At 32.5% G+C, this 13960-nt stretch overlaps 2 protein-coding genes across 3 annotated transcripts; one reads left to right on the top strand and one right to left on the bottom strand.

Moving 5' to 3' along the window:
• Positions 1-1499: 1499 nt before the first annotated feature.
• LOC131629986 (uncharacterized) lies at positions 1500-4409 on the top strand. 2 transcript variants are annotated; one of them, XM_058900783.1, is made up of 6 exons: positions 1500-1717; positions 2326-2761; positions 3166-3271; positions 3390-3511; positions 3593-3714; positions 3934-4409. In XM_058900783.1, the coding sequence occupies exons 3-6, from the start codon at positions 3166-3168 to the stop codon at positions 4241-4243; spliced, it is 660 nt and encodes a 219-aa protein (XP_058756766.1). In that variant the 5' UTR covers positions 1500-1717; positions 2326-2761; the 3' UTR covers positions 4244-4409. The 2 variants fall into 2 exon arrangements, with proteins under 2 accessions (XP_058756766.1, XP_058756765.1); XM_058900782.1 differs by lacking the exon at positions 2326-2761 and having other exon boundaries at positions 1502-1717.
• An 8179-nt stretch (positions 4410-12588) lies between these two features.
• Positions 12589-13284, bottom strand: LOC131629987 (uncharacterized). The gene has a single exon (XM_058900784.1). The coding sequence runs from the start codon at positions 13251-13253 to the stop codon at positions 12717-12719; it is 537 nt and encodes a 178-aa protein (XP_058756767.1). The 5' UTR covers positions 13254-13284; the 3' UTR covers positions 12589-12716.
• Positions 13285-13960: the final 676 nt, after the last annotated feature.

The following is a 13960-nucleotide window of genomic DNA, read 5'->3' as shown; positions in this document are numbered from 1 at the left end:
AGTAACACAATCTTTCATCTAACATGGCCTTTTAACAATTTTTTGGGCCTGCTAACATGTGAAAACTGTAGTGTCATTGCGAACATTTACATGTTAGTCATCTTTAGGTGGACAAAACTCTAGATTAAACTTTGAATTGGCTCGATTTTATTTGAACATTTGATCAACCAAAAACATAATTTTAAGAGATAATTATATATATACTGATCGTACCTAATCATACTGGATCGTCAATGACCTTCAACTGTTGAGATTTGAGTGAATGAGGGGTGCACCTGCAAGGTACTCTGATGCCAAAGTGAGAAAGAGAGCAAAGAAGAGCAAGTACACAGATTAAGTGAGAATAAATGAGTTACCTGACCCTTTAGTGAAATAGGGTATTTATAGCTCCCAGCGCTAGGCCAAGATCTCCATATTGGACTAGATGACCAGGCCCAAAATGGAGACTGCCAGGATCTACGTGTGTAGTGGAGACCAGTATGTGGTCTTCATCCTGGGTTAACCGCTCCGAAGTTTCAGGGGAGACACGGTCTTCTCGGGAGTGCGTAGACTCCGTCATATCCGGAGGATTGAAGGTGAAGGAACCCTACGAGGAGGAGGGTCCTCAAAGGGATGAAAGACATAGGTGATTTCACGAAGCGCCTGCTCGAGACCCTGAAGGTTGCCTTGCTCGGTCCTCAATCCTGCCCGGAAGATTTGTGGACTTAACTGGTTTAGCCAAGAGTGATTCCTGCCCAGTGTACGGGCAAATGTAGGCCTGTACAAACAGGAGCTCGGTTGGGCCTTTTCCTTGGTTACGATGGATTTAGGCCTTGTGCTATGTTCGGAAATAGGTTTAATGTTCATTTAAAATTTTTTAATATAAAATAAAATTTTAAATTGGTAAGAAGGAGAAACCAGACTTTTGAAAAGTTAGATTATAGTTAAGATAAAATATTTAACAACTCGATCATCTATTTAAACAAAATTCGGTTTTATCCAAACATAGTCTAAAATTTTTGCCTGTCCTTAAAAAAATATGAGTCACATTTATCACTCTTATATGTTTGAATTGATGGAACATAACGAAACGGAGTGGAGCGGAACATGATGGAGCGGAGTAGAATGGAATATAGATCACATTCTATTGTTTGGATAATCTTTTAAAAATCTTTCATTCCATCCCATATACCCTAAATTGGATGGAACAAAAAAAATAGAGAATTTGATGGAATAGAATGTAATTGATTCTATTATGTCTCATTCCATCGATTATTTGCAAATCCAAACAATAGAACCTTATTAATTACCACTCCATTCCATTCTATTTCATAGTCTCTAATGTCATCGGAGTGTGCAAAAAAATCAATAACTATCCACCAAATTCATATCCAAATTAACCCATATTTTAAAGTCCAGCCCAAAATTATATTTTAGAAGTGGTGACCCATTTATCAAAACCCAAAAAAAAACCGAAAACCATTAATCAATTTGGTTCAGCTTATTGGATACCAAATTTGAGACTCTCTCAACTTTCTCTTTCCCTTGCCGTCACAAACTCACAATCGTCAATTGCTAAACCATAATAATTCACAAAACGACAACACACTATCTAAAACGGCAACACCAGCATCTCCGATTCTCTCTACACTTTCTCTCTCTACACTTTCTCTCTCATTCCATCCAATCCTCGATCCGAGCCTCACGATTGAACCGTCGTGCCGGAAACTTCTTGAAGGTACGCGAAACTCTAACTTCCCTCTATTACTTCTCCCTTTTACGTGTTTCGGAAGCAACACTGGAGTCTTCGTTACGATCTGTGCATTTTTTAATGATGTTGTAAGTTAAGAGTGATCTATGGTTGGTGATGATGGTTGCTGGATTCATGTTAAGGTGTTAGTGTTAGTTACTCTGAGTTGTGTATGATATGTTCTTTATCTCATGTGTTTTTGGAATTTTGTATTTGATAGAGAGATTCTCTAGTTTGAAAAGTAGTGTTCTTTGTTGGAGGAAGAGATTGACTGATTAATTAGGGATTTGATTAATCATGATGGATTTCCAGAATAATCTGCAGCCTGAATTGCAAAAATTGAAAATTGAAACAAATTGTTTATCAATTTCTAATGTGTATTGTTCTTGGTTGTATAGTCATTGTTATAATGCTACTTTCTTGGTTCATATTAGGTACATATAATCAATATATCATCATCAAATTTTACAATTGTTCTCTTGTATTTTACGTCTCGTTGATTCATATATTGTCTTAGCGTAGAATGTTACGTAATCATCTTAGCTTAGACATTCAGTGTTTTTTGCATAAAGGGTAATATATATGATGTGTTTTAGATGTAGGTATACTGCCAACCAATATTTGGCAATGCCGGGAGTTGGTTACGTTTTAGATTCTCCGGCAGTGAATTTTTGAATCACATATATACGTTGAAACTCCCATCGATGCCATCTTTTGAACTAAATTTTCTCAGCTAAGTGGATTATGCTTCAAACTTTCAACATTTTTGGACTTGTATTTATATTTCTTTTAGATTCTCCGACGGCGTCATGTTCTTTTTGAGTAGGGTCCTAGTTTTAAAAATGGAACAAAATTCTGTTCAAATATTTATAATTCACAAATGATAAAATGGGAATAAGAATGTACTACTATTTATAATTTTTTTTATGGCGGTGGGGGTGGGAGAAGTAGCTTTCTATGTGCATGATTTGAGAATTTGGTGAAGAACTCTCTTACGATCAAATCTCATATTTTCTCCTTTCTTCCACCTTGGTATGTTTTTTCTATCTCTAATTTTCCTTTTTTGCTCTCCCAACTCTTTAATTTTGTTTCTGCTTTTTTGTTTCTGGAAAATATTCTGCAAATTTCTCATTCACTTACAAAAATGAACGTGTTTTCTTTTTCTTCTGAATTTCGATTTAATCTTGTTCTATGTTACTGCTATTGTTATTCTTTTTTCCTCTCTTTAATTTGTTGTGTACTAGTGTTAATTAATATGCAGATTGAGAAGTTCTATAAAAATGATATAAAATTTTGTGCTTACTGAACAATTTATTGTTTTTAGTTAAGGAGAAAATTTATTGCAATTAGAAAAGTGAAATGTTTTTCACTAAGCATGGTTAATTATAGTCCTTGAGTTAGGTTATTGAAGATAGTTTGTGTGAGTTGCATTGCAGATGGAGGAGGGTAAGCTTGCTAAAGAACTTTATGCTGAAAGTTTACAATTCTCTAAATTAGAATTAAGTTCGAATCACGCCGATGATCACGGCGATAAATTAAAAGGTAAATATGATTCTGAATCAGCGAATTGATTTGGAAAATCTATTAGAAATGCATTCAAGTTATTGTTTTTCAGTATGTTGCTTTAATGCATGTAATTGTGTATTATGCTTGCTTTCAGATTGTGATGGTGATAATTTGAATCTTGATGATTCTTTGTGGGGTGATTCTGATGATGACAAGGTGAATAAGTCATCGGATTTGGACCGGGAGTGGCAGAGGAGGCATGACCAATTCCATACGGTATTTTAACAAATTAGTGTTTTTATTTTCTTGCTTCTATAGAATGATTAGCTATTAGTTTTCATTCTTCATATGCTTTAGATTGGTTATCGAGAAGGTCTTATAGCAGCTAAGGAAGCTTCTGCACAAGAGGGATTCAATATCGGTTTTAAACAATCTGTACACGCTGGTTATAGCTGGGGTGTTGTAAGAGGAGTAGCTAGGTATAATACATATACTCCTTCCGTTTCTTATTATAAGCAAAGCTTTATTTTTTAGGTTAATTGAATAATTGATGTATCTGGTTTAGCTTTTAATAATAATAATAAGGAATTGAGGGAAGAGAGTAGATGATTTTGCAACTTTATTGAATTTTAAATTGTTATTAACTCACTAGTTTATTTTTTGATTTTTTTTTCTTTCACTTTTTTATTCCTGTGAAGTGCTTTTGCTCATCTTCCAAATCAGTTAAAAGAGAAATTGGTTGAATCACTAGAAAAGAGAAATGAATTCCAAGAGCTGTATGAATCAGTGCAATCTTTGTCAACACCAGATGCCCTTAGGTTGTTTCACGAAGACTTCAAAGCACAAGAAGCCTCGGAACAAAATGAACACACAGATGTTAGCGGCCACACAGTAAGTTTGCAAGAGCAAATTTCCCATAACTCTCCTCTGACAAATTATCGTGCACAGCTTGAATCTCTGATTTGTGATACTCCTGCTATTGACAGTCATTTACCTGAACCGAAATAAATGGTGATACCTTGTATTGTATGTAAAATACTTTAGCCTAGAATGGTAAGGCCTTCTTGTGGAAACTATCTTCCATTTACATGATTGTAAAAACTTATAAATTGTGTAATTCAGTTCCATCCATAAACTCCGTTTTTTAAAATGATAGCCATGTTTTTTATACAAACAGTTGTTTTTTTTACCTTAGTTGTAATCATAAATATATTAGGTAATTAGTCTTAAATGGTAGTTAACAGAATTTCTGATGATAACTCTTTCACCTCAAATAAGCACATAAATGTTCCACCTGTAATCTCTGCTTAATCAAACACAGTTGAACTTAATGAAACAAGTCAAAATTCTGTTGCAATTTGCATTATGATCTGTAGTTAATAAAACTATATAGCTTATGTTGCCCCTATTGGAACTTTTCTTTTTCTGTATATATATTGTCGTTTGTTTATTAGTATTAGCGTGGTAGTTTATGCTGTTTACTTCATATCATCACATCAGGCTCTTTCTCATGAATATGAATATTTTGACTTGTGTAAAGAAATTTGTTATATATATATTACTGAACAACAAAAGTCAAACATTATTATATATATTTTACTTTTCATTTGTTATAGAATCTCAAAACTGATCACTGGAATTTATCACGAGGGCAATTCACTAGTCATATTTCAGCTTTTTTTTAGATGATGAATGATAGAAAAACCAGAGAAAAAAAACATATAAACAAAATATTACCTATGCATCTACATTATACGAAAAATAGAATGTACTAACAAATTTGGAGCATGAGTGTTGTGCTCCTTATATTATAACATGAAAGTGGTAGTGCAACAAATACAACTTAAAGAAATTAAAATATCAGGTTCCAGAATATAGCAAATAAATTAATGGAGAAAATCCACAAAGCTTAGTGGAAACCATAAATCCCGTTCTCATGTTTCTCTTTCCGTGTAAAACAAATTCACATGTTCCCTTAATCCTGCAAGTTGAATTGTCTCCATGCTTCAGAAAAGGAGATGTGGAACAAATCACTTGTTGTAACAGGCATGTAGATTTCTCGTGGAAATTGGCTTTCTCTTGGGCTGCTTACTCTGCTACCAGAGCAAGATAGCACTTCCCGAAAATATAAGATCAGGCCCTTTTCTAAAACCTCAGTAGCATGCATTGGTTACAACTTACAAGCTTGAATAGGTCTTGCATGAGCTATGGTCGAATTGTTTTTTATATGAGTTTCTCATTTCGATGTTGACATTACTGTTTCAAAAGCTTCAACAAGCAATGCAACCTTCTTTTTCCTGGCTGGAGCAAGTTTCGTAACAGCTTGTCTGAGTGAAAAATCAAGCATCCATTCCTCTGCATTTTTTCTATTGTCTATCATTTGGTGCCTCAGTTCAACCTTTTCTGGTTCTGGATCAGGAACCAAGGGCAGGAAACTTGGCTTTCTTGGGTTGATCTTTCTCATTTCCTCAACGTCTTGAATAATTCTCTTGTTCTTAGCTAGCCGTTGCCAATTATTGCTTGTGTTCTTCCCTTCATCTCCTTTGCAGCATATGGTATGGAACTTTGTAGCTGTAACTTGATCTTCCTCCTGTAATTCTTGGTCCTGAATAATATTGGTGCTCTCTTCAGGCACATCAGATGAGAGAATTTGGTTCCTTTGGCTAATTTCTTTATCATTATTCTCTAGGTTTGTGTTGTTGTCTTCACGACTCTCTTCAATCTTGTGAGCTTCACTATTCTGAACTGTATCTTCATCAAGTACCATCGAGTCGCAACTTGCCCCGTTATCCACATGCTTTTCAATTTCTCGAACATTATCCTCTATGCTTGTCAGAAATTGAAATTCTTCCTCTTCCAAATACGGTGGGTCATACTCATGATCAGTGACGTTGGACGGATGATCAGCCTGTATGCTTTCACTCGAGGTTTCTTGGACAAAATTTGTATCACGAGGTTGTGCATCAAAAGATGTGTTTTTCTCTTCTTTGCCTTGCAGTGCTTTTTCAACCATGTTGTCTGCACTATGGTTGCTAAGGATGTCATCTAGACACATTTCAAATATATCATGCAAACCCTCTGATAGGGACTTAAATTTTGAGTCGTTCTCCTGTGTGATGACAGAAGAACCAATATCCTCCTCTTTATGGTTGATTGGACACAATTGTTCCTCCTCCCATTCCATGTCATCCAATTCAATATTCTCTATGTGTTCTTCACCATAGCTAACCTCATGGCCGTAGCTTCCAGTACATATTCCTTCATAAAACCTGTTAGGTGGGTGGTTTTTGTCAGCATCTTCTGCGTTTAGTTTTTGGTGAAAGCTTTCCTTGGGTTCTGCTTCAATTTCAGAAGCGTCAAAGTAGTTTTTGAATTCCATTTTGGGATTGATCTCAGACTTGGTGAGATCACAAGGCACAGAAGGAGTTACTAGAAAGACACCTTCCTCTTCTGCTATGTCGCCATTCCCCTCCATGGCAAACTTGATACCTTCTTGATCCTCAAGGTGTTTGACAGCGTCAGATCTTCCCATTTTGTATTCTTTTTCCCTTTCCTCATCATTGACTTGAATAGAGAAATCTATACCAATTTCTCGTATTAAGGTAACGCTTGTTGGATTACTCCTATCAGCTTCATCACAGGCAGGTTTTCCATCAAAGACAATCGTCTCAACATCAAAGTCTTTCCTTGTCTCACAAGGCACCTTCAATTTTCCAGAACCTTCCATCTTTATACTTTTCCGAGTCTTCAAAAATCGCCTCTTTTCTGGTGGATGATGATTTCCATTGAGAGAGCAATATGCATATGGGCAAACCTTCATTATCAAAACTCCCTCTGACTCACTGCCTCCAGTATTAAGCATGAGGTGTTCAGGGAACTTGGAATCTTTCAAAGTTGAAGAGCAGGTAGCTCTATATGGTGCATCTATATCAGCACGCAGCATCGGTGCCGTAGGTTTTCTCGGATAAGTTCTACTTGGCTTAAAACTAAGAGTCTTTGTTAACGTTCTCACCAAATTCACACCAGATCTTGACATAGTTTTTGCAGTTTTTTTGTTAGGAGCAGTGCTAGATTTTGACTTGCTCAAACTTTTTTGTGGTAGATTCTTACCATCTGAACCAAATTGATTATTCCGAAGACTCACCGGTAAAAGCTCCTTTTTTGCTTCTGAACTGCTTGTAGGCTTCATGTAATTGGGTGACTTTCTCAGCAAAGGCTTATGCTTTTGCGGTGTTGCTACAGTGGTTGGAACATGAAGAGGTAACAGCTTTTTTGATTGAGATAAACTCCTTCTTGGAGGTGGTGATTGAAGAGCCTCCATATCCGAAAGCTTAATTAAACTCGACTTTTTTGTTTTCCTCATCTCATAGGTTCCTCTGCCCTTATCATGTTGTTGCTTAGAGTAAGCTAACTTCACGTTTGCCGCGCCCTTGTCAGACTCAGATTTGACATGATCAGGTTGGATACCAAGCTCACTGCAAACCTTTCTCTGAATCATATTGAAGCGAAAATCACATTCATAACAAGTAAGATTTCGGAATCGAAGTCGGTTTTTCCTTTCTGTGAAGTTCAATCACAAGAAGAAGGAAAAGAAACATTCTTATGTTTCATGCTGACATGTACTAACAGAGGGTTTAGTGACCCTTTCTGCTTGAGCATTATTAGTACCTGTAACATGGGAACACTCCATTTGCTTGTGACCTGTTCCTTATATTAAAACCTCAATATTGTTGCTATTAGCTAACAAAACATCACAATATTGTTGTGTCTTTTCTGATTCCTTAACTCATCAATATCCAAAAGACTTAATTACCCTCTTGATTTGGACCATGAAAACCTTGAGGCCTTTTCTAGATGATAGATGAATACATTAAACTATTAATACATTTTTCACTTACTGTTATTTAATGGCAATCAAGTTCTATCAATGCAACCTTTTGGTTCACGAAACTACTTCAATTGTCTCTGCCTTCCACTCAATTGCTTAATAATAACTTTGTTACGTAAATATCCTTAAATTGTAGACATGATTATTGTGCAGTAATGGTAAGTAATTCATCAAATAGTATTTATTTGTGACAGGAAGAATAGTAGTTGGAAATTTGAAAGTTAGTTAAGTTTCTTAACTATAATAACTTCTGTAACTTCAATGATAGTGAATTGCAGTAGCTGTGTAATTTTCTTATTACTTATTTGGGAGAAATTTTTTTCCTTTGAAACAAGTAATTTGATCCATCAATTGTTATTACATGTCAATAAGTTTTTCTTTTTGGAAAATTCTTGCATAATACTCCAATGATCGGCGTTGTTTAACGCTTTGTGCAGCTGTTTAGGAGAAATAATTGAATAAATAATGGTAAAATAACATGAACGTTGATCCCTATGCTATTATAATTCAACATTCTTTGGCAGTTTAACAAAAACGGCAAAGTTCTATAATATTTTTTGCTGTTTCAAGAGGTATTCATTAGGATGCAAAATAAGTGATAAATATATACCGCCTCTCTGAAATTTCAAACGAGATGAAATCGGTTCAAGAAAATGTGAATGTCCATTTAAGATACCTAGTACGCCCCTCTTGAAGATTTGCAATACACGCTGCAGGACCTTCTACCATATGGCGACAATCACAAAATTGTGAATAAGGAAAGCTTGAGTTCAACAACCATGAGCTGAAGATGGCCGCTGATTAACGAGTTATGTGGATAACCTTCTTCCGTTTAGAATTAAAAGTTCTGATCGAGCTGGAGCGACTATTTCAAGATCAGTCTATGACATTATCAAGATGTTACAACGTCCACCTGGATGTTGAAGTGAAATGTTTGATCTATATTAAAATCCCTTATGTATTGCTGATTTTATGATATCAATGAAATTTTATTTTGTCAAGTTGGTATTTTTCAATTATATTTTTATGCCTTTTGCTACGTAAAATTTTGGAAATAGCCATTTGACATTATTCATATGCATCTTCGAAATAAGTGATGTTTTAATAAATATTTGGTACGTTCGAAGATAAATCTCTAAAATCTAGGAACATTTTAGTATTTTTGCGTGGTGCGCTAGAAAGTCATTAAGAAATTTAAAAAAAAAAAATTCTATTAGGTCTGAGGGAAGAAAAATTGAGTAGGTTCATCAATAAAAAAATTCAATTTATATGAGTAAGAATTCTCAAGGATGACTAGCTTCAAAAAATTTAAATTGAGAGTGCAATTGACTAGTTAATTTATACATTGACTTCTTTCGCATTTATTATGATTGGATTTGAAGTGATAATCCATCGTAGTCATGTAACTAATTCAACTGATTAAGGTTGGCATACTATGAGTCTGTTTTATTTTTAAAAAAAATAATTTTTATAATGTTTCATATTTATTGTTTAAAAAAATTAACATTTAAAAAAAAAAAACTTCGAATGAAAAATAGAAATGTTACTATATATATATTTTATTATTTTTCTAAAAAATGAAACTAGATATCAAAATTACAAAAATCACTTAAATTTATCTTAGTTTTCACAAAAAAAAAACTCAAATAGCTTTTATATAAAAACTATTTTTGAGATACATCATTTTTTTTAAAAAAAGAAATTGATTTTGTCTATATTTTCATCTTCAATAATATATATTTATATTTTACAATGTGAAAATTAGTCTTTAATTAAAAACAAATTTAATTTTTTTTAATATTTAAAAAATATTATTATTAAAATCATTTTTGAGAATACATAAAAAAATTACTTTTTAAAGCTAAAACAAACAGACACTATAATCCTCCATACTATTAGGACAAATCATACCTATCAAAGTCTTATAATTGCTTTCCAGATCAAGATTTGTGATATTGTCTATATTTTCGCACAGACTCTGCCTTATGCAGGAGCAGCTGTCGATTCTACAGCACAAGATCCTAAATTTTGGAGGGCCCATAAATTTTGAAAAGTCTATTTTTTACATTAATATTAATAAACATAAAAAATATTATACAAAAATCCAATAAGTAAAAAATTATTATGATAAAAACTCAATACATTAAAAAAATTAGATTGATGAAAGTCAAAATAATTATAATTAAATATATTTTTTATTAATATAATTATATTTTTTTATGTGTTATTTCAATTATTATAATTATAATTTTAGTAAAAAAATTTGGGCTTATTTTCTGATTAATATGTGGTCTCCAGTTTGATTCGGCTGACCCTGTTTTCGCAAATATAACACCTCAATGGTAAATTTTGCGATCACGACCTTTTATCCAACACTCTGGAGCATTTATAAAAAGGCTTATGCGCCCTACTATAAATAATTTTTGAGGTTGCTCATTGCATCCTTAGTAGTGCTCTAAAACCCTTAGTATTATGAAAATGTCCTTCATAAACCGTCCCAATTTTAAAACTCAAATGCATAATTATGTTTAGATATTGGAATCCGAATTCATTATCTAATGACAATATCATATCATTTTCGTCATATGTGGTGCTTTTAAATTTCAAAATCTGAACAAAAATTGAATTTAAAATATTAAAATTTTAGGGAAAATGACATGTACGGAATTTGAAACCTGGAGAATAATTTTTGTGCATTATGAACATCTTGGATGAGCTTGAGCCATCTTGTAATATGTGGTGCGTCTAGATTTTGAAATCCAAATAACATTTTTTTGGTGCATTCTGAGTGTTTTAAATGAACTTGAGCTCTCTTTTATTATGTGGTGCGTCCGAATTCTAAAATCCCAGACAGCACGAGAGGAACATTTTAAAAAATTTCATAGTGTTTGAGAGCACTACTAAAGGTGCAATGAACAACTCGCTAATTTTTTTTTTATAAAGATCTCATTAAAATTAAAATTAAGTTTAAACAAATTTTAATTCATACATTTTTTGCAAATAATATTTTTCTAGAGTTCATAATAGATTAAATATGATACATTAGGGGCGAATGAACAATCTAACTTGAACTTCCATCTCAATCCAATGATTTTGGATTTGTCCCATCTCTGCCTTACACACATATAAAAAGACAGAAATGAATGCTTAAATATGAACCTGACACGAGGTTAAGAAAAGTTTGGGTTGGCCACCAAATTATCACACCTATCATACTTTATGCATATATGTAACATTGTTAAATTTTTCGGTAACTTATTTTGACACACCACTATTGGTTTATTTTAATTAATCTACTAAATTTGATTTATGTGAATAGTTTGACTTTAAATGAAAGGTGCCTTAATAATATGATGATTGTTTAGGCTTAATGGTAATTAAGCTAATGAAGTTTTTATTTTGAATTTCAAAATAAAAATTCCATTTAACTTAATAAGGCTTATTATTATAAGACATACATAGATCATCCAAAGATGAATTACGACTTATAATTAATGAAATTAACGTATTTATTGACATATTTGTTATTTGTATATCCAAAAATAGACATGCATGTTTTAAGTATGATTTTACTGTCCACCAAAATATATTTATTTATCATCAATTTATTGGAATGTATTTAGATATTAAATTTAGATACATGATTAAAGATGATAGTTTGAATCCATAAGATATTTTCAACACATTATTGTATGAGTGTTTCTTTTAATGTTTGCGATTACTAGCTAGTAATGTGTTATGCACTTGAACATGACATTGATAATGTATGAGAATCTCCCAACCATTATGGAGGAAAGTACAAAAGATGAAATGTCACTCTTCAAGATTTTTGGGAAAGGTCCAACAAACTTTCTTTGAATTTGAAGAGAAATGACAATGTTTAGGTTCATTTTCAAAGTTTCTCGAAAATCGTGGTTAATATGCACGGTATACAATGTTTGGCACAAGGTAGAATTGTAAATCTCATGGATATCATTAGGTCAATGTTGAATCATCTAAAACCACATGTTTGAGTTTTTTTCAACCATCGAAATCACACGCTTGAGCTTTATTCAACCATCTTTATTTATCTTTCAATAGACTTTATTTGAATTTGCAATTCTAAAATTGAAACTTGAAATCCGATAAAACCAAACAAAAAATACGTCATTCGGGCAACCGGAACCCACATAAACCTAGAGAAAAAATGGACAAAAAATAGTCTCCTAATAACGCTTGCGGTATGAACCAGTTGAGAGTTTTGGAGCCAAACCCGCCCAAACACAACAATTGAATTTTTAAAATTTCATAGATGCATTAAGTTATTAAGCATAACCACTATTTTAAGCGTTAACCTTGATGTAGATCAAACAACATTTATACAAAAAGTTCATAACAAAAAAAATTAAAGGAGAAAAGAAACACCAATCAAATATTTTTGCCTACACGATTGAGGCATGTACTGTATGACCAATTCAATACAATATGGTATAATACTTTTTTATTTCTACTCTCAATTAGAATTCAAAACTTCAATGTTGAATAAATCTCACATTTGTAATTTTTAAAACACAACAAAAAGAAAAGGCAATGATACTAATATTATAATGTAATTTAGGCTTGATCATCAGTGCCCAAATTCTTACTAATGGCAACAGCAATGTTGCACAATTCACGAAATGCTACACTTCTTTTAGAGAGAATATCATCATCACCAGGAATTGAAGCATCACATGTATCAATTGCAGCCAATGCTGCTTGCAACCATAATTGAATATCATTTTTTGTGTTTGACAAAATCGCAGCGATACTATCTTCAAGTTGACCTTCCGCGTCCAATAACGTCTCCTTACAATCGGCCAAACCTTGTTGAACTTCGGGGTCCAAATCCGGATCATCAATCATTATTTTCACATCGGTTAGTATTCCTGTTGCGTTGGAAGCGGCCACTCTTAGTGATATCATAGCTAGGTCAGGCATAGTCGCGAATTCGCTCAATGGGTCCGAAGTAAGGATTTGGGTACATAGATCTTTGTTAGGTGTTTTTTCACATACTTTGTTGATTTGGTCATTGCCTTGTGCAAAGGTAATTAGGTTGTGTAATAAAATGATGTATATAGCAAATAGAGATAAGTATTTTGAGACTTCCATTTTTTCTTCTTCTATGTTGATTAGGTTTGATTTTAAGAAACTAATAAATTCATGTTTGTGTTTATAAACAAGTATGAGGAAACATAATTAGATTGTTGTAACGGGAGAGATGCGCTTGACCTCAATTTTATTGGATGGTTAATCCTTGATTATTGTTACTAAACTTAGAATGTTAATTTAGCGATAGATACAAAGTTCTAAATTTTTTATATAATGAACACTTATCACTCGTTGCTTTTCTAATTTTGGCTAAACTATCTTATATTTTGTGGTGCTTCTTCTTTTGCAATTTGACGTAGGTCTCTATAGTCACTTTTTTTCAATCATTAATAACAATTAAAATTTAGGGAATTTATTATAATTTTTAGAAGATTTTATCTATTTGTTATATTTAAAAAAATCAAAATCTAAAAAGAAAAACTTTAAAAAGTATTTTTTTTTATAACTGATTTGTTTTTTAAAATAATTTTTAGTGTGTTAAACAAGCTTAAAATATTTTGTTTCTTATTTATTTATAAATTTTCTTAAAAATAATATTTAGATTATATAATAATTGAAATATATCATTTTACAACATTTTAAAAAAAATTATTTATTATGTGTATGCCTAAATATTTCATATTTGAGTTTTTGTTCAAATAAAAAAATTTCAGCTTAAGAAACATGAAATTCATAATTAAAAAAGAAAAAAAAAAGTAAACTTGCAT

Source organism: Vicia villosa, unplaced genomic scaffold, assembly GCF_029867415.1.
Source record: "Vicia villosa cultivar HV-30 ecotype Madison, WI unplaced genomic scaffold, Vvil1.0 ctg.000628F_1_1_3, whole genome shotgun sequence".
NCBI lineage: Eukaryota > Viridiplantae > Streptophyta > Magnoliopsida > Fabales > Fabaceae > Vicia > Vicia villosa.
Note: the sequence above shows the minus strand (reverse complement) of the source record. Positions and strands in the feature narration are given on the sequence as shown.

Excerpts from the sequence above, each read along its gene's own strand:
- LOC131629986 (XM_058900783.1), top strand. The coding sequence starts at position 3,166 with ATGGAGGAGGGTAAGCTTGCTAAAGAACTTTATGCTGAAAGTTTACAA. Across the intron at positions 3,272-3,389 it reads TCACGGCGATAAATTAAAAG|ATTGTGATGGTGATAATTTG; the intron begins GTAAATATGATT and ends GCTTGCTTTCAG. Across the intron at positions 3,715-3,933 it reads GTTGTAAGAGGAGTAGCTAG|TGCTTTTGCTCATCTTCCAA; the intron begins GTATAATACATA and ends ATTCCTGTGAAG.
- LOC131629987 (XM_058900784.1), bottom strand. The coding sequence starts at position 13,253 with ATGGAAGTCTCAAAATACTTATCTCTATTTGCTATATACATCATTTTA.